Source organism: Platalea leucorodia, assembly GCF_965183815.1.
Source record: "Platalea leucorodia genome assembly, chromosome: 10".
Classification (NCBI taxonomy): Eukaryota; Metazoa; Chordata; class Aves; order Pelecaniformes; family Threskiornithidae; genus Platalea; species Platalea leucorodia.
The window spans coordinates 23275193-23301521 of record NC_138832.1 but is presented as its reverse complement, the minus strand read 5'-3'; the positions used below and the strand labels follow the sequence as shown (position 1 = coordinate 23301521).

Genomic DNA, 26329 nt, shown 5'->3' with positions numbered 1-26329 from the left:
TTCTTCCTTTCTGATCCTTTGAGCTCAGGGCCAGCTGTGTCATAAAAACCCCGACCCAAACACCCAACAGCTTTTCTCTGACTTCTCACACTTCTGCATTTCAAGCCCTCCCCCAGCAAGTCTGCGTAGCAAACCGAGACGGCTGCATGTTAGCGTACTTGTGCTGGCTTCGCCCAGCTGGCGAGGACAGGTCTTACCAGGTAACAGCGTCTGCAGGTACCTCCTGTGGTTCTCCTGAGTGTTTAAGCCTATTTTATTGCATCTTCGCTGCTAACAAGACTGCTGTGGCCCTGACATGTTTCCCCATCCCATTCACACATGTAGGCATAGCCTCGGGGGGATTCAGAGAAACTGAGCAACACATAGACTGACCGCTTTAAGACAAAGAGGGACGTTTGCATTTTCAGATAATCAGGGTCACTTCCCTTTTCTCACCGAGCTTCCCCCAGCGGAGGTGAAAGAACGGAGCTAATCATGTTCTTAGTGGTATTTCCCCACAGATTCAGAGAAATCACAGACCTTATCCCATTGCTTGTAAAATACTGCCCCTACCCAAACCCTCCGAAACGCAGGCGTTACGCAGTGCCCATCTGCAGCTCGCCCAGGCACTCCGTGCGTTGGGTCCCCATCAGTAGCCTCACTGATGATAGCAGAGAGAGATGGCATTGGTAACCCAGCTGGAGTCAGTAGTTTTACCCGAGACCCGGTCAGTTATACAACCTAAGGAAAATCATGAATAAATTCTTGGCCGGGAGCCCTCTAAGGATGGTACCGGTGACTCGGCAGTGGGCACATGCTTCTGAGCAAATTCTCCAGGGGAGTTGTTTGTTGAGGTGTGAAGCGGGCCTCTTGGGTTTTCCACTGGCCCTCGTTTGAAGAGCCAAGATGTTGACATCAATGTCACGTTGAGATTCCAACTGGAATAAGCCTGGCAGCCCAGATTCTCCTGCACTTTCAGTTTGGGGAGGTATTTTAGGTAAGGGACAGTGTTGCTACCCAGAAGAGGCTGCGCTTCAGGGCAGAGATGGATGAAATGATCTCTTCCTATCAATGAAACGGACAGAGTGATCTTTGCTATCAGTGTACAGCATGCTGGAGGAGAGGGAGCCTATATAAATACACGATGGGATAAATTAGTTTTCACCTGGCTTTGATTGATAAAGCCCTAGTATCATTTATTGCATCTTGCCTCACTTAGCTTTTGCTTATCACATGAGGAATCATTATCTTAATGTCTAGTCTAATGACCTCAGGTTGCAGTACCAGACTTGATAAATAGACTCAGGAAGGTGGAGTTACCTCAGTAGTTGTAGATGCTGTGGTTGGCTGTGGAATAGCCAGGACACAAGATGACTGTTTTCCTCTGCTGCATTTCTCAAGCTACAGTTAGCCCTTTTCCCTCCCCCTTCCTCCAAAACATGGAAGTTAGGCTAGTGGATAGAAAAGGGAGCGAAGGCACGTTCTCCTCACCGGTACCATCCCTGCTAACATCTGCCTCTGCCAGGCCATTGAGTGAAATCCCCGGCTGCGTAAAGAGCCGTGGCTAATGCACCACTTAAATTCCTCTTGAGCTGGGCGAGTATGACAAAACTGGAGTCGGGTAGTTTAGCACGCAAGTGTAAAGCGATGACGTCCCCGGCTGCTCAGGACTGCCTTCGGAGGCAGACGGTTCCTGTTCACAGCTGCCGTCCGCACCTCTTGCTGGAAAAACTAGGTCTGCAATCAGGGAGCAGAACTAATACCAGACACAGCATAATTTGCCAACTCTAAACGTAACAGCAACCAAGTAAATAGTGGTGAAGTGCTTTGAGATCCTCTGTTGAAATGTGCTGAAGAAAGGCAAAGGGCTGTACCCGTTCAGCCGTTACTGCTTCTTATTTCTTTAACTTAAACTTGTCGTTATTGCAGGAGTAATTAACCGTACAATTAGTGTTCCTGAGGTATGTTCCTGGCTACTCCACGTTGTGTATGGGTTACGATATTCAGGAGGAAACAGAATTTACGGGATTTTTGAGCACGGCTCCCAAAGGATGCAAGTTGGCTCAGCCGCTGGTGAGATCTGGGGAGACGAGGGGTTCCTTAGCACAGCTCTGCTTCTCCGCTGCCAGCAGCCTCCGCTCGGCCCGTAGGGACAGCGGGCGGCGAGACTTGCTTGTCTCCCACTCGACTCTGGCCAATGAAGAGCAGGAGACCTAGACAGCGAGGCAGAAGAAAAGCCTATGAAATAGCTCCTGATCAAAGTATAAGCTAAAATGGTAAAGGCTGAGGGTGAGGCAAGTTTCCATGGTTATATATAGGCAATTCCGAGTGTACTCTGTGTATGTTTTGTATTCACTCTGGAGGGGTGCGGTGTTAATGTAGCTGTCCCGCTGTATTATAACCGCCTCTGTCTGCACGTGTCCATGTGGATTGCCTGTGAGTTAACAGCATGCTCCGAAACCTTCAAGCGCTGCTGAAGTCGTGTTGTAACCTCAGATAGAAGAGCCACTCTGAAAAAAAAGAACTAGAAGGGGGAAAAGAGACAGTTTTAAATCTTTTTAATTGTTTTCTTCTGAGCTGAGAAATCCGAAAGATTCCAAGTGACGTTGCCTAGTACTAAAAAAAGACATGATTTCAACTGACAGCGCAGCATCTCTCTTTACCAGTTTTGTCTAGTCAAATTATAAACCCTGGAGTTTTCTTTTTCTCATTCTGAACAGATCTCCGCAACCCCCACCCTGCCGAACCATCTCGCTATGCAGCTGCAGCCTTTATATTCTGCTACAGTGCAGAATTATGCATGAACCAGCAGAAGGAGCTCCAAGTCTGGTCATGGGTGCAGAGCTGCTTTCTTACGCCTTGGAAAGGCAGCGCAGCAGCTGTGTCTAGAAATCATTACTTATCTATCGATTCTTTCCCTTTGCGCCTTGAATTCTGTTCGCCAAGCAGCCCGAAATCGCATTGGAAAAGAGCTTTGCTCATTTCTTTCTGTTGGATCGCAGCGGAGTTATGGCTTTGCATATAAAAAAAAATCCCTCAAGAGACAATTTTGCACAACGGCCCCGCGTTCTGATGAGGGAGCAAACCACTCCAGAGCAGAACAGAAAAACCAACCTGTCATACTTTTTCCCAGAATTGCTCTTTCTCAGGATTTGAAGATCTGCAGATTAGATGAATCTCCGTCTTCCCCCCCCCCCCCAATTCCAGTGTTCCACCTTGTCAGGAACACGGGTATGTCCAAAAAACAAAAAGCCATTCTTGGGGCACCTCAAGCTGTTGCAAAGTGCTGTATCACAGCTTCACAAGAAAATGTAGTCTTATGGAATTATCAGCCTGACTTGCCAGAGCACCAATGTTTTTATTTGCATGCCCACAAACACACGGTAATTATGCATGCCATCGAGATCCGCAGTCTTGATCATTCAGGCCACGGAGGCCATTTGATAAATATGATAAATATGCAAACCTTTGGCTGCTTGTTCAAGTAGAACCAGCCAGGAGCTTGTGACGTTCATCCAGATGAGATGTTAATGCCAACAGCCTAGATCCTCGAGCAGGGCCACGCAAACAACTTTGAGAATATGGGTCTGAGCTTCTTTACTGAGGGAAGCGGCAGTGTGTGCATGGGTGCGTTTCAAGCAAGGACAGACATTTTTCAGGAGTGGGGTTTGCTAGTGATCTGGCCAGGGGAGTCTGCCTTTTCCTCTTTTGGAGAAGACAGACTATGGATTACATTCTTTGCAGGTTAACTCCATCAATGTCAGTGGACTTCAGCCAGACTCTCTTTTCTCTACTTCTCCAGCCTTCCAAGTGCATAACATTTTGCTGATCCAGGACATTTCGTAGCATTTCTGTGTCATGATTAAAATACATTAGTTCACCCTCCGCAAATTGGTTTAGAGACACTAAAGAGCTCAGCCCAGCTCAGCGTGGCAGACTGGGTGCATCACGAGGCTGACTGCTACTCTGCAGCCACAGGATGCAAAAGACATTGGGCCATGTCATTAAAGCAGTGTGGTTGTAAGGTCTTCCAAAGCTAGAAGCAATTGCTGCATGTCCCTTAGTAGCAGCTTTAGATACACAGCTCTTTTGTGTTGGAGAACGTTAGTTAGTAATCTTGGTGGCACAAGGCCTGTTTGAAGTAATTCCTGGTCCTTTGGGTCAGTCAAAGATCCCAACCACCTACCAGACAGAAGAAGATGTATTTCCCAACTCTAGCCACGTAAGGGGCCTTTACCAGATCCTAACCTTACCACAGATCCTAAAATTCCTCACCAGTCTCTCCTGGGAAAAGTGGCCAAGGCAGTAAAGGCTGGTGGCCTCCAGGAGAATGTCTACACTCTTGTATGGGTTCAGGGCTAGGGTCTGCCCTCCAGAGCAGGCTCTGCAGTTGGTTACACTGCCCACCCCTTCACCTGCCTTCCAACAGGGCAACTGAGAGCAGGACAGCGGCAGAAGGGAGGGAAGAGGTAGGACAGAGATGAGCTCAAGCCCATGCTCGACCCTTACAGGACATCATTGCCTTAAGTCACATAGTGTGGTCAGTTCAAATGGACGGTTGGGGCCTGCCAACAAGGGTGGTACAGAAGTTGTCTCAGGTATCCTAGAACTGCCCCTGTTCCAGGTTTGACCCCAGCACAGCGAGGGCTCTGGGGCTGCACCCTGCTCTGCGGGCTTTCTGCGGGAGAGAGGAGCTTGGGGAAGACAGAGTAGAAAACTTGTTGATGAGTAACTCTGTTCCAGCATGCAGATACAAATGCAGAACATCTCCAGGCTGTTCTTTTCAAATAAGTATGAAATATGAACTGTGATGAATTTGTTAAAGGTTAATAAGTATGAATCACGGAGTGTTTTTTGTCCACCATAAGGAAAGGTCTTTGGTTACTCCCTATGGTGGACAGAGAGCTGCATGATTTGATGGTATTTGCTGTAAAGAAGGAGAAATCAGTTAGACATAGTCAAGATGATATCTCCATTTGGTCTGAACCTTTTGAGGATTTTAACAACCCTTGATTGGTAAATTCTATAGCAAGGGGAAGTGAATGAATTCTCTTTCCGAAAGCCATACGAAAGCCTTAGCTTTGTATCTAAAAGAAGTCCTGAATTATAATGCGGCAACATACAGAAGTTGTCTGATGAGCTCCGTGAGTGCACTTTGTGAGGCTTTTCCCTTTGTCTGTAAGTACCCGACTGTCTGCAGCCTTCCCGTGCGCGGGCCGGCCGGCGCTGGTCCCGCGAAGCATGTGTTTGTGTGTGGGTAGGAACCGCTAACTGAATGCAAAGAGTCGCATTTCTTTTGCACACGTTGCTGTGGTACCTGGGTGCTAATCACCGTATTTTGCCTTCTCTAGCACCTTCCCAGCCGAGGATCTCAAAGTGTTTTACAAACATTAATTAATTTAGCTTCACAACCCTCGTGTGAGGTAGGTGGGTGATGCCATCCCGCTTTCCAGATGAGGACACTGATCTACTTGGGTAGAGTCGCCTCGCTCCTGCGGTTAAAACCAGGGGAGGCAAAGGCCTCGAGATGGCCCTTGCGAAGCCTGCCACCCGTCACGCGGCCGGGGCTGCCCTCCCGCAGAAGGAAGAGCAGTTCTGCATGCAGCAGAGGGGATCCAGAGATGGCCAGAGCTTACAGCAACCTGCTTCAGAGCCCTGCTCCTCTCTCCTTCCTGCCCTTCTCTGGAGTTGTGGTTTCCAGCCAGTCACGCTACCCTGAGGCTGAAGGAGGGATTATCCCTCATCGTTTTGCGGGGAAGGAAATACAGAAGTAGCTATATTACTGTTCCCTGTAGCCTGCACTTTGGTGGTGACCTGCCTCCCTTCTGTTCCACTTCCACTCGCCCAGAGCCGCCCTTTCTACACCATCCTGTACAAGGGGTTGCGTAGGTCCCAGCTCGCTGAAGCTCCCCCTTTCCGTGGGAAGGCTGTAAGGCAGCATCCCCTCACCCCCTTCCTGCGCCGGAGCTGTGACTCACCTCTGCGGGGATTACGCATCTAGAACCTGAAAGCGTAGCCTTGCCAGTCCATCCATTGCTACCAGTTTGGATTGAGCAGAATCAGCCTTTTCTGCGTTGCATGCAGCCGTTTTTGGCTGAGACCAGACTGGTAAATTTAAAACGAACCCTATGGAAAAGTCCTACAAACTTTCCTAAAGAAAACAATGAGTCGCCCTCTGTATAGGCAGAATAGCGCCGAGGCGGCGCGGGTCCCTGCAGCGTAGCGCTTCCTCCACAGCAGCTCTGCTCCCTTCTGGCGCAGGAACCGGTGCCGAGTGGTCCTCGGGGTCGCGCTGCTCGGGGCTGGTCACCGGGGCGTGTTGGGGGAAAGCCACTTTCCAGGCGTAGCTGGGAGGGAGGGTGAAAACGAGCTTTAAATTTAATTTAGCAGCAAGCGTTAAATTAGCGAGCGGGTTGAACGATGCGGTTGTCTGCCTTCGTCTGACCAGACTGATGCTGCACGTGGCCTGGCCTCGTTTGTGCCTCCGTAGGTCACGCAGGACTTTTCCATGAGGGCAGGCAAAACTCTGCCAATGCAAAAGTAATGGATCTTTTCCAAACCTTCAACTCGTGGTCCAGCGTAGGGAGCCTCCGAGCTGCGAGTTCAGGCAGCTGCTGCGTTCTTCCGTAGATCTGCCGTCTCTAGCACGTCTCCCTGTTGTTTGGGACCCTGGTTATTAAGTGATAAGAAGCGATAGCATGACGAAGAAAGACTATTGACCCAATTGCACTTTGACTGATCTGTTTCTTTTTCCCCCCAATCATCGATGCAGGTGTGAGCTACTCCAAGTCGGTTCCTCCAGCCTACCCACCACCCCAGGATCCATTAAATCAGGGACAATACATGGTGACAGATGGCATATCCCAGTCCCAGGTCTTCGAGTTCACCGAACCCAGACGCAGCCAGGCACCATTCTGGCAAAACTTCAGCAGGTTAACACCATTCAAAAAATAATACCTAGAGAGATGGAGAATTTTAACTTAAAAGAACTAAAATTTAAAAATAAAAATAAATAAAATTATATTTATAGATGGACCTTTTTTCGGAGAAGCACTGTTGCAACTAAATATATATACATATATATATATACACACATTTTAAAAATAATAATATATATACATATGTATATATATAGAAGGACCAAAAACTTTTTTTGTTGTTTTTGGGAAGCAATCTGCTACTAGATACTAGGAAGCACCAATGATTTCTAACCATGTGACCTGTTTTATTTTATTCCATTGGTTGGACATCTTTTTTTTTTTTTTTCCCTTTTCTTCTTCATTTTCATTCAAGTCGTCATTGGCATCCCAGAATGCTTTCTCGCTTGTGTGAATTCGTCATCGAAGTTCCTCATGGACTACATTGGTGTATATTTTATTTGATCTTATTTATGGGGGGGGGTTGTTTGTTTTTTGGAGTGCCGGGAGATCTCTGCTCCCTCTCCCTCCCTCTCCGTCCCCTCCTTGGCTGTCCCCGGAGTTACCATTTCAGTGAGGAGCATCGACCCTTCCCGGTCCCCGTCCTGCATTCCCTGGTCTGACTCGTGCCTGTCTGGATGTGCTCCCTCGTGCACCATGCTCTGCTGCGCAGTATTTCTCTGGCTTTAACTGTTTTGTTGTGGGCAGGTGAAGACGAGCAGAAGGGGCATCAGCTATTTAGGAAGCGAGAGATGGGTTTTCCTCAGTTAATTTTTTGCATTTCTTTTAAGCGCTGTCTTTTTCTCAATTCGGTGTGATTTGTTCACGCTGGGAGTAAGACTGAGAAAAGAATAGCAGGGGCTTTTATTTCTTTTGCGGTTAGTTTTCTTGCTGTGGGGTTATCTTTGATTTATTTTCTTTTTAAGCTGGGAGACGACTCTGAAAAGCCCACTCCTATCTTTGTTTTCCATGCAAAGATAAAGGCTTAAAAACCGATGGCTTCATGCCCTCCATTCCAGCTAGAGGAAAACTGGCTATTACGCTCCAGCAAATGGCCACTTTTCTTTCTTCAGGAACTAAGGTCCCGTCCTGTTGGCCACACTCACGCCTGCACAGCACTGCGTCACGGAACCACTAACTGCCATTTGCAGGAGCAATGACCCAAAAGCGAGGGCCGCGACGGCGCTCGCTGCCTGCTCCGCTCTTGCCTATGAGGTCCCTGGCTCCACCGGGGCACCGACCTCCCCGGCAAAGCCGGAGCGGCCCGTGGTGGCCCTTCGCGGAAGGGTCATTGCCCCGGCCAGGGGCAGTATTTGCCGGGTGTTTAATGCACCCAGGCTGCAGGGGAGGTGAGAACTGCCTTTCAGGAAAGATCTGGGTGTGACCCGAGAAGTTTAGCTGTATGGCCATGGTTACGTGACCTAATCGAAATCAGAGATCAGTTTAATCCGACCGGGATCAGTGGTTCAGCAGGGGTGTATCAGTGTCAGCGGGCTCTGGAGCGATTAGCTAAACTCTCCAGGTCTCTTTCTCTCTCTTTTTCTCCCTCTGGAGATTCATAGCTCCATTTGCAAAGACAATTCCTACAATTTCAGCCTTAAGTGCATTTGTTTGCGAGCCCAAAAGCTTACGTTTAAGCTTGTAAAACAAATCATTGTGCACTAGGATGATTTTTTTTTCCTAGGGCAAACGAGACTGTTTAACCAGATTTCGAAGATGAACTTCAAAACTTTGCAGAGCTATTCTGCAAGCTCCTTTGCAAATGCGGGATGAAGTGATTGATCACGGTCTTTATCATTTCCTTCCGAATCTGATCCCCCACACGAGCACCCCAGGCCAGCTAGCGTGGAGATACAGTTTTTTTCTCCCCTGAGAAATACAAGCGAATGGGAAGAGCAGAGAGTGGGGTTTCAGTATTTCCATGGAGCCTCTTTTATTTCAGGGCAGTGGCTGTATTTTTTATTTAAGTACGAAAATAATCTCAGCGCTGTTGAGTGATCTCGAAGCTATCGATAAAGAGCAAAGCCGGGTCCGTGTTTTGGAGAGGAAAGCGGCCCCTCTGTGACAGGCAGCAGCGAACCAGCGGGAATCCCAAATAGGAGGCAGCCCAATTTTCTATCAGAAGTTATTTTTATGCTCTTTTGTATCTTTGCATTTTTACGGTCAGATTTTAATATTGAATATGTAGCAAATGTTCTTTTGTTTCTTTAACAGAATGGGTATTTAAAGAAGTGAATGAGATGGGTTCTCGGAAGTTAACTGACATGTTTTACTGTTGCTGAATGGCTGGAGAGATGCAGAGAGAGAGAGAGAAAGAGAGAGAGATGACAAACTGTTGTCAACATGATGAAAATTTCACTTATTCCTTTGCCTTTTTAATTGCTTAGGGAAAAAAAGTAACAAGCACATTAGTTAAGCCTGTTCATTTACTGTTTTGTGCCTCAGAGAGTGAGACTGAGACATCCATAATTTTTATGAGAAGATGCTTCCTAAATATTCAGCACTAGGAAAAAAGAAACACCACCGCCACACCATTATTTGCATCATAAATCAAGACTCGCTTGATCTGACAAGGCCACTTGTTGGACTCGCAGCTTCTTTCTTAAGTGGAAAGCCAAACCAGACTAGCGTGGCTAGCGCTTGCCGAAGCCAGGCGGCCGGCAAAGCAGATGCAGGCGTTTGTTCCAGAGGGAAGAGGGGCTTGGCTCTCAGGCATGGCATTCAAGAAAGCTCTTCCCCTCCATAAATTGCCAAGGTGCTGCAGGAGATGGAGCGTTGTCACAGAGAAGAACCAGCAGCGGGTCCCACTTTACCACCTCCTGTGGCTTTCCCGATAGGGAGCAGGGCTGGGCTGCCTCGCGTGTCCGCAGCGCTGGCAGCAGCGCCGATGCAGTCAGATGGGGGTGATTCTGACTGAGCGTCCGATACAGACTTTCATTTCACTGCCAGACAGGAGGAACCCACTTCCATTCCACATGCAGCAACAAGAGAGTTGTAACAAACTTACACGTTTACGGTATTTCTCTGGCTGAATCTATATATATATATAAAAAATAAAACCACCCTCTTCCCTAGGTAAATGACATGCATTACCCCTTGACCTAGACACTAGAACAGAGGATCTAAATTCAAGACTTTCGCCTCCCCACCCTCTCCAAAAAGATCAAACAAGAACCAACCTAGGTGCATCTACCAGTTGTAAATAGAAAATAATACATAGAGAAATATATTTGAAATTTGTTTCAGTTTCTGGATGGTCGCCGGCCGTCCTTTGCAATGTTATTGATAGTACACTGTGGTGCTTTGGGTTTCTGGTTTTGTTCTCTTTATGCTCTGTCATCTTTTCATTGCAGCTACATTTCAGGGAACATGTATATTTAGTAGCTATTGTAAGTTCTGCATGGCATCACCAAGCTTATTTTTCCTTAAGAAGAAAAGAAGAGTCTGTAGGAGTTTAAAGGCACTATGACGACAGGGACTTGTAGCAGAGAATTTAAAAAAAAAAAAAAAAAAGGTTTTTAAAATTCTAGTTTGAAGCCAAATACTGATATTTTAGTGCTTTTCGGGTTTTAACAGTAAGAGCAAAAAAAAAAAAAAAAAAAAGAAAAAAAAAAAAGGATTTTGGTAACCCAGCTGATCCGCACTTGCCAGTTTTATTATTTTGTTTATATTGGACTGTTTGACCCTGTCAAACAAGTGTCAAAGTTGTGTGTATAAAACAAAAAAAGTGTTTAAAAAAGTGTTGTAAAGACACTGAGCCTTATGAAAATATTTATGGAATTAAATAAAAAGAAGTGAAAAGGCATCTGAAAGCATTTTAAATCATTTTCCTCAGAGCGGTCTCACTCCTTTCCCAAAGGCCGAGCGCAGGTCGCTGGGGGGGCTCCAGCTCGCCGGCAGAGCCGGCACCGAGACATTCGTGTGTAACCAAAAAATAGGTTTGGTCTGGAAATATCCCCCCTCCCCCTGGCTTTGTGTCCTCCCTCTGAACCGAGTGAAATGATGAACGAGTAGCTGGCGGTTCAGCGCTGACAAAATACCGCCTTGCCAGTGCTGGCAGGGGCTGCTCTGAGCGGGGCTCGGATCAAGTCTTCTGCGAAACAGGGCTTTAAAATGCTTTCTGTGCCTGAGCGTCGCTCAGCTCCAACCCCAGCTTGACGGCAGCTGAGTTCTGCAGCCAGCCATCTCGTCGCAACTACGTTGTGAGCGACGTCAGGAGCGCTCCCGAGCACGGGCAAGCGGAGCGGGGTGGCGGGGAGGGAGCCTGGCCACGCGCTGCCGAGCCGAGGAGCGGAGCAGGCTCCTGCCCTGGTTTTCCCTTGGCGCGGAGGGAGCAAGCGCCCGCCGGGAGAAGGAGCCGGCTGCTTTACCCCTGCAAGGCCAAGTGCTCTCTCCAGAGACCCAGTGGCATTGCGCAGGTAAGACAGTTGAGTCGTGTATTTTTAGATAGCCCAAAAATCCAGTCACACCCAAGAGAACTGGGGTTGTCGCACCACGGCACCCAGACCCGGCAGCGGTTGGGAGCGATGCCTGTCGTCGTGTGGAGAAAGACACAGGCCCACCTACCAAGTTGCTAGAAATACCTGCCGCCAAAGAGCTACGTTTTCAGTAAGGACGCTGACTTTCTGCTCTTTCCTCTCTGTCCCGCGGGTGCCTGTCGGGGTGAGCGATGGCCAGTTCGCTGGCACGCGGACTGACCGCGTTTTCAGCCCGCACATCTTAGGAAACCAGTCAGACAAGGCAGTAAAAAAATGCAAAAGCCAAGCAGCTCTGCCCTGGGAGAAAGGGAGAGAGGCAGGAGAGAGGCAAAGCTGCGAGCACGAAGGCTTCTGCAGGGCCAGAGTTTGAGCAGGTCCAGGAGCAGGCTCACCCAGACCTCAAACATCGCAGCTTCACATCTGCCTACCGCTTCAGCAATACCCCAAGCCAAGCTTTTTTCTCTTGCTTACATTATTGCTTGCAGCGAGGAGGACGTTGGTGCCGCGCTGGGGTTCGCCCGTCCCGATGATCCTGTTCCTCTTGCAGCGCGTAACCGAAGTCCGTCGGGAGGGCTGGCGCGGCGCCGCTCCCAAGGCACGCTGCTGGGGAGGACAGCCCCAGAGTGCAGTTACGTACAAAACCTCCCCTCGAAGAACACCTCTCCTACCCGCGCCGCCGCCTTGGCAGGCCAAAACAGTTGTTTGCCAGAATTTTGCCCTTCCCTCCCGGTTTGCAAATGTGAGCTGTGGGGAAGGAGGGGGGCGGTCAGGGAGCATTGCCCGCGATGTGTCACGTACCAAAAAACGCCCTGACAAGGAGGGAATGGGGAAGAAACCCAATCACCCAGCGCGGGTGCTGGGAGCGAGAGCCCCACCAAAGCTTACGCAGAGGCGATAAACGACCTTCATGCTCCCACAGCACGCTCCCACCCCCAGCTTGCTTTCCCGGCGGCGGCCGGAGAGAAGAGCACGCCACGGCCGGGAACGCCGCTGCGGCCCGTCGGTAATGGCCGACTTACGCGTTTCATTTAGTGACAGTATGCGTTTGGTTTTAGCTTTCTCCAGCCACCCAGCATTCAGCCAGCTACTCTGAACTTTGGTTGCATGAAACAAAAACCAAAACCAAAGAAACCCAGTTTAAAATCCATTTGTCTCGCGGGGTGCTAGGTTCGTTAGGCCGTATTTCTGGATGACGGACCGAACCGACGCTGCGAGGCAGCAGCAGGGGCACGCCAGGACAGCCGCGGCCGGCAGATCGCTGGGACCTTGGTTCAGAAATTCACTGAAGCACGTGCCTGGGTCCACCATTTTGTGCCAAAGCTTTAATTCCACATATGTCAAAGTACAGAATTCAGTCCTCGGCATGAACGATGATCGGTAGGGAAGTGACCTTAAAATGAACATCTGCATCGGTGCTGCCTGTTCTGATGGTCTGGCACGGTGCTTCGCCTGCCTGCGCAGGTACCGAGCTGCGTGGCTGGGGCACGTGGTTGTGCGAAACACGGGGCAACGGCGCGCAGCGCTGGCAGCCTCCCTGGGCAGAGTCGGGCCCGGCTCCGCTTGGAATAGACTGAGTAAAGCTTTTAGGCTGTTTGTGACGTGACAGGAATGTTGTATGAACGCCTCTACGTCAAAGCCATCTCTGTTTTATCCGTGTGTATATAGCCGGGGTATTACAGCCCAGCTTTTGCTTTTTAAGGACTCAGACATTCAATCTGACTGATGGTGCTGGGATTACAGACCCCAATCTGCCCCAAACAATACATTTTCTTATTATTCTGTAGCTAAGAAGCAGCACCAGGTTTTGCACAAAGTGCAGTAGCGGGTCAGCATCCTCCAAAGCAGGTAATGCACCATCTGTGCCGGGTTGTTAAAGAACAAACTGGGATTGCATGGTGCTGGGGATGCAGCGGGAATAACTGGCATTTTCAAGAGCATTTCTAAGCACTGTCCACCGAGGGTTTCGCAATCCTTCGCTGCTAAGGAAGGACACTAGCGCTTTAACTGCAAATATAATCTCCCCAAAACTGCAGGTACGAATTGTAAAACTATGTTTATTTGTCTAAATCTCTTACCTTTGCTACGGAAAAGAGATACACGGTATTTCTTAAATGCTTTTAATGTTCACATCCTTTTTTTTCCCAGCTCTCTCAAGGCAAAATGCATCCTGGTGAAGACGTGCGCCTTCTCATTTCAGAGCCACAGTAATGTGTTGCCTCTTGCAGCTTTGACAGGGTCTCTGTGCTCAGCCCTTCCCCGGCCGGGCGGTGCAGCAGCAATGGCTCGGAAAGGTTCCCCCGTTCCCGGAGCCCCCGGGGCCGTTCGCAAGCCCCCCTCCAGCACCTCGCTGCGGCACGCCAGCCGAAGGCTGAGGGACACGGAGCCCTTCCTGCTTTCAGTACTGGTTACAGCACCAACAAAAAATCTCCAAGACAGGAACACTGTGGGGTTTTTACTTTTTCGTTTAGGAGAATATATAAAAAAATGTTAAACTCTTCCAGAAACTGTTGCCTCATAAAGAAAACATCAGTGCTTGAAAAAGCGCTCTGGTCTGGGGCATCTTGTCGAGCGTGTGGCACCGCTGGCCACCTCTGCGGCCCACAGCTGGGGAGGAGAGTTGGTGATCGCATTTTGAGCCGAGATAAGGGCTGTACACACACAGGTCTTCACACATCCAGGCTTTCTTGCCCGTTGCTGTCACAGCAGAGAGCCACAACGTAGGCAGCTAGCGCCTGTCTGGCTTTTATACCCATTGTACAGCTGGAGGGGAAGAGCCACACATTGTTGCTAGGTTGTAGGTTTTTTCAGAATAAACCGTGGTACTAAACTGGCTTATAAATAATCTCTGAGAATTCGGGCTGCAAGAGGCTCAGTGGTCTCTTGCTGGCTGGTCCTGGAAGTCAGTGGAAGTTAACTCCATAAGAAATTTTATTCGCTTTTTTTCATCTGGAGGAGCATTAAGAGGATATTTTGGTATATTTGCTTCTCTTTTCAGCTCACTTCTACAAGAGCTGTGAAGCTTTTATTCATGAAGCAAGTACTCGAAGGGCGGGTATGTCTGCATTCAAGCCTCTGCAGGCTCATAGGAAATGGGACCGCAGGTGGCCCTTCCCGCAGCACGGTTGCCCCGGGTGGTGATGCTGAGCAGGAGCGAGCCGTCACCCATGCCAGCAGGGCCAGGGCTCCTCTTACCTGCACAACAGCCATCCAGGGCCTCCTTTGGATCAGTGGGATTTTTCCCTAGAACTGTGTAACTGAGGTTAAAAAAAAAAAAAAAAATCCCATTCCTGACTGTTTTCTGAACTGGTATAAATTGGAACAACCCCAGTGACCTGCCACAGGCCTGTTACAAGTGTAACTGAAAGCAGTACTTGATCCACGGGTTCAGTGACTGGACCGATCCAGACTGGAAATGCTTGGAAATAGTTTAGCTCAGCCACTTCAGCCACTCTTCCTCCTAAAGAGAGCAATTTTTTAGGCAGGTTTTATGTAGGCTGGGTTGATACTAGGTCACATTCACTGCAAAACACTGCAGAAGTGTGACGAGAGCAGCAGGTTTGAACAAGCAAGTCATTTACCGGAGTGGAAGTCGCTGCTGTCGTCATCTCAGAAAGTCCTTTGGTGCTGGCTGTTTCTCTCCTGGGCGAGAGCTGGCCTGTCCAGATGACTGGTCTGAGCAGAGCTTTACTGAGCCGTACAGCCCAGCTCGTTTTAATATCAGTTCGATGCTGGCTGACCTGGATGTTTGATAGCTTTTCCACCTTCGGTCACTCCTGTGCAGCCCAGGCCACGGGGTTTTTTTTTTTTTTGAGTTGAAGGTATTATGTTAGCACATCTTAAAGTGGAATTGCTTTCCACGTATTTGTGCTATCACACTAGTTCTTTGTTTCCTGTTTGGAAGCTGGGTAAATGCAAAGAAGGGCCATTTGCTGTATTTTAACTCCCCAGCAGCCAGACCAGTGCTTTTGCTGTGCCAAAACCGAGCAGCCTCACGGCACGCTCCGCTCCCCGGCCAATTCAGCTGGCATGAAAGCGTGCGGTTCTTACAGAGCCTCCCAGGCCCGAATCCAGCAAAGGACCAGACAGGCAAATTGCACTAATAGTACAATTGTAAAAAATTCTGTCACTTGCTGCCTTATCCAACCTAAACCACATCATTTGTATTTCGCAATTTATTTTTTGGTTTGGCTGGAGCCGAGCCCCGTTGTGTTGGTGTCCACGGCCAGCTGCGGAGGGCTGTCACCCACCCAAGCGACACAAAAGCCTGTGGCAGCCACCGAGCGCCCTACTCCAGCAGGCAAAGGCACTGGTGCTGGTTACGTGGGTGGGCGCTGCGTACGCACAAGGTGGGTCAGGAACAGGGAGGGTTATTCTCTCGTCCTGCCAAGGGGAGCTGTAACCGCGTTGCCACCTGCCTTTACCAGAGCCCGTAGCTACAGGCTGCTTTTTGAGGGAATATGTGACCAACGCACTGATTTCCTCAAAGTTTCACTCCCCCACAGATACAGGGCAGCAAGAGAGGAGTCCCTGGCCAGCCCTGCTGCTGCGGTGGTTTCACGCTATACAAAGGAAATCCAGAGTCTTTGGACCAGGAAAAGAAAATAGGAGCAAATACAGTAAATACTCGTAGCCGTGGTGCGAGCCGGGACGGGTGACGCGCTCGCTGGTTCTGCTCCCAGGACGGTTCGTGCCCGTTCTCTAAGGACTGCGAGTGTGCAGGCTCCCCACAAAGCCACCGCGTTTGGTCCTGCTGAATCGCCGCCTGAAGGCATCTGCTGCGTACAGGTGACTGCAAAGGTGATGCTAAAAGGGCTTTGGCACGCAAGGTAGGTATCCTGCCTGCAGCACCTGCCCCGGCCCGATTCCGGCTGCGGTACTCGCAGCCTGCCCGTCAGGTGCGGGCAGGATCGCCGGGCAAAAGGAAACGGGTGGAGAAAACCAAGAAATATTTGTGGGCCGCAGAGAAGGGGCTGGCTAACGGCGCGTGGCCTGCCCGCTGCAGGCAGCGCCGGCTGCGCGTGCCGCCGGCCGGCTGGGGAGGCAAGCGCGCAGCCAAATTGCTCAAGGATGTGTCATGCTGTTGTTATCGTCGGTGTTGCTAGCGCAGTTACACTGGCCTTGTTTTTACTGTCTGGATGTACCATTAAACAAGTTTGATTTTGTTGCCTGATTACAGATGAGTGGTTTCAGCCTTGCACATAATTTAGTGCTACCCGGGGGCTCCATTAATGACATCTCTGGACAGGGAGAAGCAAGTTGTTGTTGTTGTGTGTGGGTACGATGTGGTTTTAAGCTGGGTGGTAACAACACTTACCCGGCAAAGGGAAACAGGCGGTTGGGTTTTCCCATCCCCTTCTTGCACCTTGGGCATGCTGACCCTGCTGATTTCCCAACACGTGGGAAACCGGACTGCGGCATTTGAGGTAGCAAGGGCTGTGTTCTTGTCTCCTGGGGAGGTGAAAAAGAAATCAGAGCACATACCCAAGAGGCAGCACCCACCAAAGCCCACGTTCACTGTTAAAACGTTCCTTCACACTCCCCAGACAGACCCGTTTTGAGTTGGAGACTAGAAGCAGGGCCAGGAGCTAAAAGGGGGATGTTTTACAGTTCGGGAATAGCAGGCCCCCAACAAGCCGGAGTTAACAACCCCGGGGAGGGCGATGTGGAGACTGCTCAGGGCGGGTTTTCACCCTGCCTCTGTCATTCTTTTGGCTTTTCACAAAAAGGCATGTTAGTAATACGCAGTCACGTAGAGGGTGAAAAGCCATACTTATCTGGCACCAAACACAAACAAAAAGCTTTTACTGGAAGAGAAAGGCTGATATAAAAACTGCTGTAGAAATGCCAGTTTGAATTCCACCCCCCGGTTATAATTCCTGTGCTATTCCCAGGCTGGAGGATGAGAAACTCCGAGCGCGCAGCAGAAGAAGGGCATTGCCTTCAGTGACAGGCGTTATTTACACCCGCGCCAAACTGCTCGTACCAGCGGGATCTGTGCACTCGGATCTGCTGACGCGTACGGCTGCTGCCAGGTGTGCGAGGAGTTTGAAGACCAACAGAAATATTGTGATGGGCTCTCTTTGTGCCAATGGGAACAGATGGTTTAAATAAATAACCATGTCTCTGCAGTGTTTCTATCCAAACATTGCGGCGGAGACCCTTCAAGTGAAACTAAGCATAAAGAAACCAGCTAGCAAAGCCGAGCGCAGTTATTGTCCCTGTCCGGTCTAGCAGAGCGCTCAGAGCGAGCAGCGGGCAGATTGCAGGCTAAGTGGACTGTAAAAAGATTTAGCAAACGAAGGCAGTATTAATGACATAGTAACGCTTGTCTAAGTAAAATAGATTGATTTTGTTTTTAAATTGTTCCTCTTGACTTACGGCTCGCATCAACTTCAAGCCGCTCTTGAAGAAGCGTTGTTATTTGGCTCCTGAGAATAGAGTTCAGTGCTAAAGCTAGTGAATGATTAGACTGGGAAGACTGAGGTGGTGGGAAGAGGCTGGTGTACTAGGGGACATCATTTCAAGCATGGCAGGGTAAGAAATTTCAGCGGTATTTGAAAGGGACAGAAAGGTCAAGGGCTTGCAAAATGAACAAAGCCGGTGCTGATCACAGGGAAGCCGGTGCGGAGATCACAGCGTGATCACAGCGCCTCTAAAGAGGCGAAAGCCTCTTTATGCCCAGTTAACACCTGCCTCTTGCGCTGGATGCTCCTAAGGGCCACCCAAACTGCCGCCCTGGACATTGGGAACGCCACCACCCCTCTGCGAAGAAGCAATAAGCGTTTCTAGCCAGACGGTCCCGGAGCTGGCCCCAAAGAACAGCCCATGGCTGGGGCAGCTGCCCAACACCGTGTGTCCCCAGCCCGTCCTTGGTGCCCCCATGGCCAGCCCGTCCCTTGGCCAGCCGGCCCACTGGCCCCGCAGCCTGGGGAGATGCCAGAAGCCACGTTCGCCGCCTGCTTTCCTGTTTCGCTTCCTTGGTCTCTAGCCCAGCCGCCTGCTCCTCTCTCGCCGGTCACCCTTGCAGTGTGTCTGAATAGTCCCAGCCAAGCCCCACCACGCATCCCTCTTCCCAGGGCGGGCCGTAAGGGAGCGCTGGACTGGCCAACGTGGCCACGTGTCCAGCCGAGCCGAGCCGAGCTGAGCCGAGCCGAGCCCTGGCTACAGCCACGGCCAGCCCCAGCCCCAGCGGCTCTGCAGAGCCTCAGCCAGGGCTGGCCTGGGCAGCAGCTTGGAGGGGTCCTGCTCCCATCCTTCTGGGTAGCTTTAGACTTACAAATTGATGGAGTCCCTTCTTATCTTCTTTCTTTCTTTTTATTCCTTTCTCTTCCTCTTGTTTTCCTTCCTCTTTGCTTTTTTTATTTCCTTTTGTATTTAATTTGTTGCCTTCTCGCTTCCCAGACACGTCTTGCTAGTACAGCTTGTTCAGAAAACGGAGACTTCTGCCATCTCCCTATGTTTCCCTGCTCTGACCGGCGCTGAGAGCTGTAAACCCTTGATCGGTGAGGTGATTCACAAGCTCCTCCACTTTCTACTTGTGATTTTTAACATGTGCTGCGATTTACGGGTAAAAATTCTTCTTTCTCATTATCTGCCAGCCCGATGACATTACAGAAATAAAGCCCAGGGTGTGCATTCATTTGTGACAAGGACGTTGCTGTAATGTTAGTGATTAGCCATTAGTTCTGCAATGTTGTAACGGCTGAAACAAAGCCATGAGCGAGTCATTTAAACAGCGGCATTTCTTCCACTGACACTATTCCTTGTTATTCGTGTAATGGTGCCTAGAAGCCCAGCACGGATTGGGAAAGCACTGCGCTTGGGCGCTGTGCGCACGCACGCACCTTCCCGCGTTCATTTTGGTAACGAGAAACATCAGCACACCAAGACATGGGGGGTGTCGGGGCACTGCCCGGCACCGGGAGCACACTGCAATTTGTTATTTCGCCTCTTCTTTCCCTCACCCCCTCCTCGCCTCACCCCACCGCCCAGCCGTTAAGGTTGCACCCAAAGCCTGGGTTAAGGACACCCCTAACTTCAGTTGTTTGGGTCCCATGGTTTGATTCCGACGCAATTGAGAGGGCAGTCCATTTACGGCTCTTTTAAATTACAGCTCTTAAATTCAAAATTAGTCTGACGGAGCCTGGATCCCAGCTCGATAGGACGTCTCTGAAATGTCTTGGGAGCAATGGCCAAGGCACGAGCACAGCAGCCCGTTCTCAACTTCTGTTGGTTTTAATAATTTCTCTTTGCATTTAATAATTTCTCTTGGTGCTTTCCATTTTTTTCATTTTCGTGCCAGCGGCCGGTGCAGGTGCAGAGAGCACCGCATCGCCCCGGGCGGGCAGTGCCGGCCCTGCTCCCCAGCCTCCTCAGTTCCCCTTCTCCGGCTGCAGAAAGCGGTGAGATAAGGGGCCCTTTGCTTTGCAGGGCTCTTGGCTTTCACTTGCAAACTCCTTTCCAGCCCACTCCCTGCTAGCTAGCATCTCGTATCCTGCATTAATCACTGTCATTCTCCGTTTCCAACTGGACCAAGGTGCCTCCCCGCATCCAGTTCTCAAGCATTTGTCTGTGCGCGTCCTTCCAGACCTGCGGCAGGTTTCCATAAACATCTGCAAAGCTCCCTCCTTAAAAACTGCCTCTCGCTATGGCACAGAGGCTGCTCTCTCTGACGCTTTTCCTCCTGAGCATTTTCTCTCACTCTTCCTCTGCCTCTCATTGTAGCCGAGTTCCCAGTAAGCAGGCCCAGGCAGGCACAGATGTGTTATGAGCGCTATAAATTAGCGGTGAGCCAGGCATAGAGGTTAAAACTGCTATAGCTGACGGTGGGAAAAGGCACCATGTCCAGGAGCGCTGGACGTGGCGGTACCTGGCGGTACCCAGCTGCTGATGCACGTGGCACTTTGCGAAAGACATTTGTAAGCTCCTGATCACAGGAATAAAACTTGAGCCCTGCTGCTACGAGGGAACAGCACTGAGCAATCAGTTAGGAGCTATGAGAACAAAAATGACAGCAGTGGGGGAAAAAAATGTATCTCAAAGTAGGTAGCAAGTGGGAACGCCCTTAGGATAACTGTTGTAATGGAAGGGATGAGACTGAGCAAACCTCCTCTTAGGAGCTGCTGAGAACCAGCCAGACACAAGTCATGGAATCACAGAATCATTTAGGTTGGAAAAGACCTGTAAGATCAAATCCGTGGCCCTGGCCCATCTCTCCTCATTCCCTGGGCTGCGGCAATGGTTTCCCCCCTCCATTTCTTCCATGCCAAGGTTGCTGTTAGCCATACTGCGTAGCCAGCTCTAGGGTCCTACGGCCAGAGAGGAATACCACGTATTCAACAGTACGCCTTGCCGGCCGTAACTGCGAGGGGGCTCGCGCTGCCCTCGGGAAAGGTGCTGGAGCTTTATTCTCGCCAGGCAAAGCCCCACGGGAGGCGAACTGACCCAAACCTGGCAGCAGCAGCAGAGGAGGAGCCTCCCGCAAAGCGCACCGCGCTCCACGGGGAGTCTTCCTCTGGGTGAATCAGGCAAACATCAGGATCTAATCCCGGCGCTTTCGTCCGCAGTATAAACTCTGCTTTCGATTTTTTGACTCTTCTGCACGAATCATCTCAGTGCTAAGTCTCCCCTCAGATTTTGTTTCAGATTTCTCTCATTCCTTTTGCCAGGCCCTCTTCAGTCTTGCTAGCCAAATCCCTCCCAGGCGCGAGCCTCTGCAAGCCCTGGTGAGCCGCTCTGGGGGTACAGAGGGCCCGATCCGCTCTCGCCTCCCGCCTTCACTCACAGCTCAAAAAAAGTGGGGGACGAGCAGGGAGCGAGTGCGTTGGCTTCTGCAGGCTGCCGAGCGAGAAGTGGGTCAGGGTTTTGTTCTTTCTGGATGCGATGCACCCACATATTCCCAGGTTTATCGAGGTTATAGACCAGCTACTCCCCCTTCATCCTCCCTTCACTAGAGTCAGTCAGGGGTTTACTGTTGACTTGCAGGATTTCAGCCTTTCTTGGGAAATAAAACTCCAGTCCAAGCACCACGTGTATGTCAGGGCAGCTCTACTACTTACCGGGGGAAAAAAAAACCCACCCTACATGAAATGCTCCAGAAAGAATACGGTTGCTTAGGCAGCAGCATGGCTGCCTGGGAAGGCTGGTATCTCAAGTGTGCTTTATTGAGCTAAAAATAAGTTTATTAAAGGAAAACAAAGTCTACAGCCAACAAAGATGTGAGAAGGATAATGGCAAAGAGATGAACCCACAACAAAACAGGAGAAAGCCCCTTTTCCCAGACTGTGTGCTGAAACCACAGAGGGGAAGAGGTTCTGCTACTGCGAAAGAAACGGATTTTAGGAACTGAGTGTATTATAAATAATATTCTCAGGAAACCCTTGACTACAGCAAAGTTCACATTAACGACACAGAATTAAAAGAAAGGGCTACATCATATGAGCCTCAGTCATGACTGTGCTGAATTCTTATGCAATTAATCCTTGTGCTTGGGGCTGTTCCTCCAGCCCGTACTTAAGCAAAGCCGTCCCACGCTCGCCCTGCGAGGCACATCTAAAATTAGTTACATCGGCTGGGTGAGTTGCACAATCTAGCCACAAAAGAGGAGATCTGGTGGGGGATGCTTGACATTGTCCAAAAGTCCTCAGCTCCCACTCAAAACTGAAGCTGGTCTGGAGACTAGAACTTGGCAGAAAAACAAGTGAAGCCTCAACAGAGTATGTGGCTGCACGCTCTCAGTACTGAAAGTGCTAGCTAAATTATTTAATTAGCTTGTGTTAATGAAAAGCAAATTTTTAATACTCTCTCCTCCAGATTTTCATCTTGCCAAATGTTAAGATAATGCATTTTCAGATGCCTGAACTCTTCCTTAACCTCAAATACACAGAAGCTTCACAGTAGCAATAATCACAAGTGTCAGTACTTCATAGTCCTTCCATCTTCATCAATGCAGGTTGTTCTCTGCCACTGCTCAGAGAAACACAGGTTGAAAAGCGACGGGAAGAAACAGCCTTGGTCCATGGTCCATGGTCCATGGTTGCCATTTCCATCGTGCTCCGTTCGAAAGACCCGAATGCAGCGCCATTTCAGCCTCAAACCGCATTTCAAAATCAAAGCTTTACACGGCAATGACCCAAACTGGCCAGCAAAAAATACCTGGGGGGATGGGGGGGGGGACAACACCCATGAAAGGTAAATTTAGATTTTATTTCAGTGAGGGAAACACCCATTGCCTGTCAGTGCTGTGCCTGCTCTGCCAGCCTTGTTTCCAGCAGAGGTAAGGCAGGACACATCCCTTCCTGCCCAGCAACCCTTTTTTATTAAAGCCCATCTCCACTTAAATAAAACGGGAGAAAAAAAATTGTTTTCTTTCAAATTGAGCAATCTGCACTTTTTCTCTCTCTAGGAGCGTCACCCCCATCTTCTGGATGTGTGTTAGGCTTTTAGAGAGAAAGCGGGGGAAGAAGGGTTCTTCTCTCCCGAGAGCAATAGCACCTTTGGCTTAAGACGCCCAGGCAAAGTAATGCCAAACCATTACAATGGGTTAACCTTTGAAGCCATTCCCTTTGTCTGCCGCATTGCTGATTTGATTTCTCAACTATACATCTGTGTTCAAAAAAACACCTGGAAAATATTCTCAAGAGAAGCATTCATGCCAAAAGAGGACCTGTACTGTAGCCAGAGCTTCTTGAAATCAATACAAAAAATAAATACCATTGGAAGTGTTTTTGAAAGGAGACACACTTTATATGACAACAACTCCATTTCATTTCTAAGTCCCAATTCTCTCACTAGCATTCATCTACGACAATAGATTGATGACGGGGTTTTTTGACGAAAAAATAAATGCAGCGAGTTGGGCTGCTCCCTGTTCCTCTGTGCTGGTTGCCCCTTAGGTGCTTGTTATTAATGGGGAAAAGAGACTGCCCTTTTCTTCTTCACAGAGTACTGGAAATGCAGAAAGTTTGTATTTTTGATGCACGCCAAATTCAGCAGAACAGGAAAGAATTTGATTTTTGCTTTCAGGCAACTTATGCTATATCAGTATTTTCACTTATTTGTGCAAGCGGCAGCCTTGTCTTCCGTACTTACGCTTTGTACTTGCAGTTCATAAAAAGCAGAGAGGAGAGACTGCTTTAAGTGACTGCAAACAAATGTTGTGAAATCAATTAACACATTAATGAATTAGAGTGTCACCATTTCACATTTCTTCTCCTTGATAATGCGAAACAGTTGAACTGGAGGGCAAAGATTTTCATGGCTTGTTATTGCTGTGAGCTTTGCTAATTATTTCCCTGACGTTGCTGTCCCAGCAAACGGCCAGCAAGGGGTGGTGAGGAGGGAGAGGACAAAGTGGGGCTTATTCACCACATGGATGAGACACTTGGCAAAACCCAGGGAAAAGGGGTTCCAGATGGGAACCGATATACCGACGCCCTTCCGGGCCCCGTTACTGCCCAAAGCGCAGGGGCAAGGCTGCTGCCGAAGCACGCAGCCGAGGCGCAGGAGGGAAGGAAGGAGGATTGACCAGGGAGTAGAGGCAAAATATCTGTCCAGCGCTCGCCTAATGTATCAGTGTCATATTAATGACTTCTACATTGAGTAAGTCAGAGGTGAAAAGGGAGAAGGCAGCTAAGCACAAGGAGGGATGAGCAACTCCTAATCCAAACCCAGCTCTTCCACCTACTCAGTTTTCTAATGACAAGGCTGCAAAGTATCATCTGGTGAATCTTATTTCCCTTCGCTTTCCATTTGACTCTACAGCCTCCCTCCATGGATTTCGCTGCTAGGGGTGAGCAGTGGTGCCAGGAAACCAGGCTTAAACAGGAGGTTATCGCTTCATGATTCCTACACGTGGGGGTTTTTTGTCTTCTCATATTTATGATTTTAAATAAATAAATAAAAACTATTTCAATGCTTAGAAGAGAGTTACTTTCCACACAGACACCCTGATCAAACTCATGCAGCAGAGCATCCACAAATGTTGTATTATTTCAGCTGGAAGTAAGATGCAGAGAACCCAGAGGGACTTCACCACATAATATTATTTTCATTTCAGTGGACACATACATCATATCTATCATACAGATAGAAGTATCATTCTCTCTATGGCCTTGGGTAAGATACTTCCAAGAGTCAATGGCCAAGCAGCTGCAGACCTCCAGAATAAGCACATAATGCTCTTACAGCAGTAACACAATACCTTTGTCCATCCCGGAGGCAAGGATCAGAGGATACACAGGCATAAAAGTGTATGAATTCCCTTCCCCATCCAGGCTTTACCCTTAGGTCCCCATTTTTGCTGAGTGCCAAACTCAGAGGGAGCCAGGAGCTGATGGGGGAGGCAGGAGGCATAGCAGAAAGGTGTGGGTGGTGTGGGGAGGGGAAGAGGGGGTGAGAGGGGTGTTCGGTGGTGTTTAATTTCTTCATCTCTGATGAAGACTTTTCTAGTTTCTATTACAGTTCTTTTAAATGGTTTGGAAGCTGGGAATAGGGGAGAAGAGAATTCCAATAGCTACTTGCTATAAAGATGATGACTCAGAAGAACTGTCGCTGGGGAATTTTGATTGAAATGACATAGCAGGTTTCACTCAAAATAACAAGAAGAAAGCCAAATACCCTTCCATTATTGTAGCAAACAGGTTAGTGAGCAAGCACTTATCTGGTCTAAGAATACTTCCTAAAGCAAAACCTTTGCAAATGAGACAGAGTCGCTACATGACAAGGAGAACACCTGCATTTGTCTTGCGGGTCCCCCAGCTCTTACCAACCTTGCACTGGTTTATGCTCTTCTTAGGCTCTTAGATTGCAAAATGAAATTTCAAAGGTTCATATATCAAGAATATTAGCCAAAAGAACTTCCAGATTTCATGCCAGAAATAATGATTATAAGGTCACAAGTTGCAACATACCCCATCATTTTGTGGTACTAAGTTCAGCAGGCCAAAAACAAACACTTTTTCCCGTCCATGCTGCAGCCGTTTCTACTTGCAGTAGTACGAAAAGCCGGAGCATCGGAAAGGAACTGCCCATGCGGTGACCACTAGAGGTTAGATGGGGGTTGGAGGGAGCCGTTGCCCTTTGCAGCACAGGCAGAGGACAGAAGCAGAGGAGAGGGTGGTAGCAAACAACGCATTTGCCTGGCTGGGATATTTAAGGGGTGCAAGCTGTTAATACTGACATGATGCAAAAGACAGAACAGAGCTACAAAGATAGATATGAATAACAAAATATAGATATAATAAAATAAATTTATCATACAGTCAGGTTGCAAAAGATAGGAAGGCTGTTGTACGGATGGGGGCAACCCGCTGACCACCGACGGCCACAGCAGGGCCGTGCTGAGTGCGCTGGACGCCTGCACCCGGCGAGCATCGGCTTTTGAAGCTGCCCGGGTACCTCCCCGCAGCAGCCAACGCCCCGGCTAGCACACCGACTCCCGGCTCCTCACAGCCGCGTGCCCCGGCAGGTGATTATCCCCGCGGGCCGGACCCGCCGCGGGAAGCGCGGGGCCGGTTAGCAGGTGCCGCACGCAGCTTGGGTTTTCGAGTGACGCTTCCCGCGTGGGGAAGGGGGAGGAGACCCCCCCCGACTATTTTGATCCCAGCGGCAGATGGAGGAGACAGGTTGTACTTTTTCAGGAAACACTTTGGCAATGAGAGGAAGGGTGTGATCCTGACTTACAAAGCAGGGAGCTGTTCTGAGCTGTGTAAACAAGGGTAAGGAGCAAGGCACCATCCTTTATTTTAGCAGGGAAACCAAATTCACCTTTCTTACCATTGGCCAGATTGACCTTTGCAGGTGAGCAAACACCTAACTTCTTGCTCTCTCTTGCAGGGTCTTGATATTCAAAGGTTTAGCACAGGCCTACTTTGATACATGTAATAGAAAATAAAAAGAAAATTGTATACAGTGTTTTGAAAGGATTAGCGACGAATGGGATGGACTCGGCGCTGC

At 49.3% G+C, this 26329-nt stretch overlaps 1 protein-coding gene across 2 annotated transcripts in view; it reads left to right on the top strand.

Moving 5' to 3' along the window:
- Positions 1 to 10682, top strand: part of ARHGEF9 (Cdc42 guanine nucleotide exchange factor 9) — a 194274-nt gene extending 183592 nt beyond the window's left edge. The window contains exons 12-13 of one of the 2 annotated variants that reach the window (XM_082323303.1): positions 6752 to 6911; positions 9342 to 10682. In XM_082323303.1, the coding sequence (XP_082179429.1) occupies positions 6752 to 6911; positions 9342 to 9348 (167 nt within the window). In that variant the 3' untranslated portion in view covers positions 9349 to 10682. Of the gene's footprint in view, positions 1 to 6751 lie in introns of both variants that reach the window. The other variant, XM_082323302.1, reaches the window with a different exon arrangement.
- The last annotated feature ends 15647 nt before the right edge of the window (positions 10683 to 26329 follow it).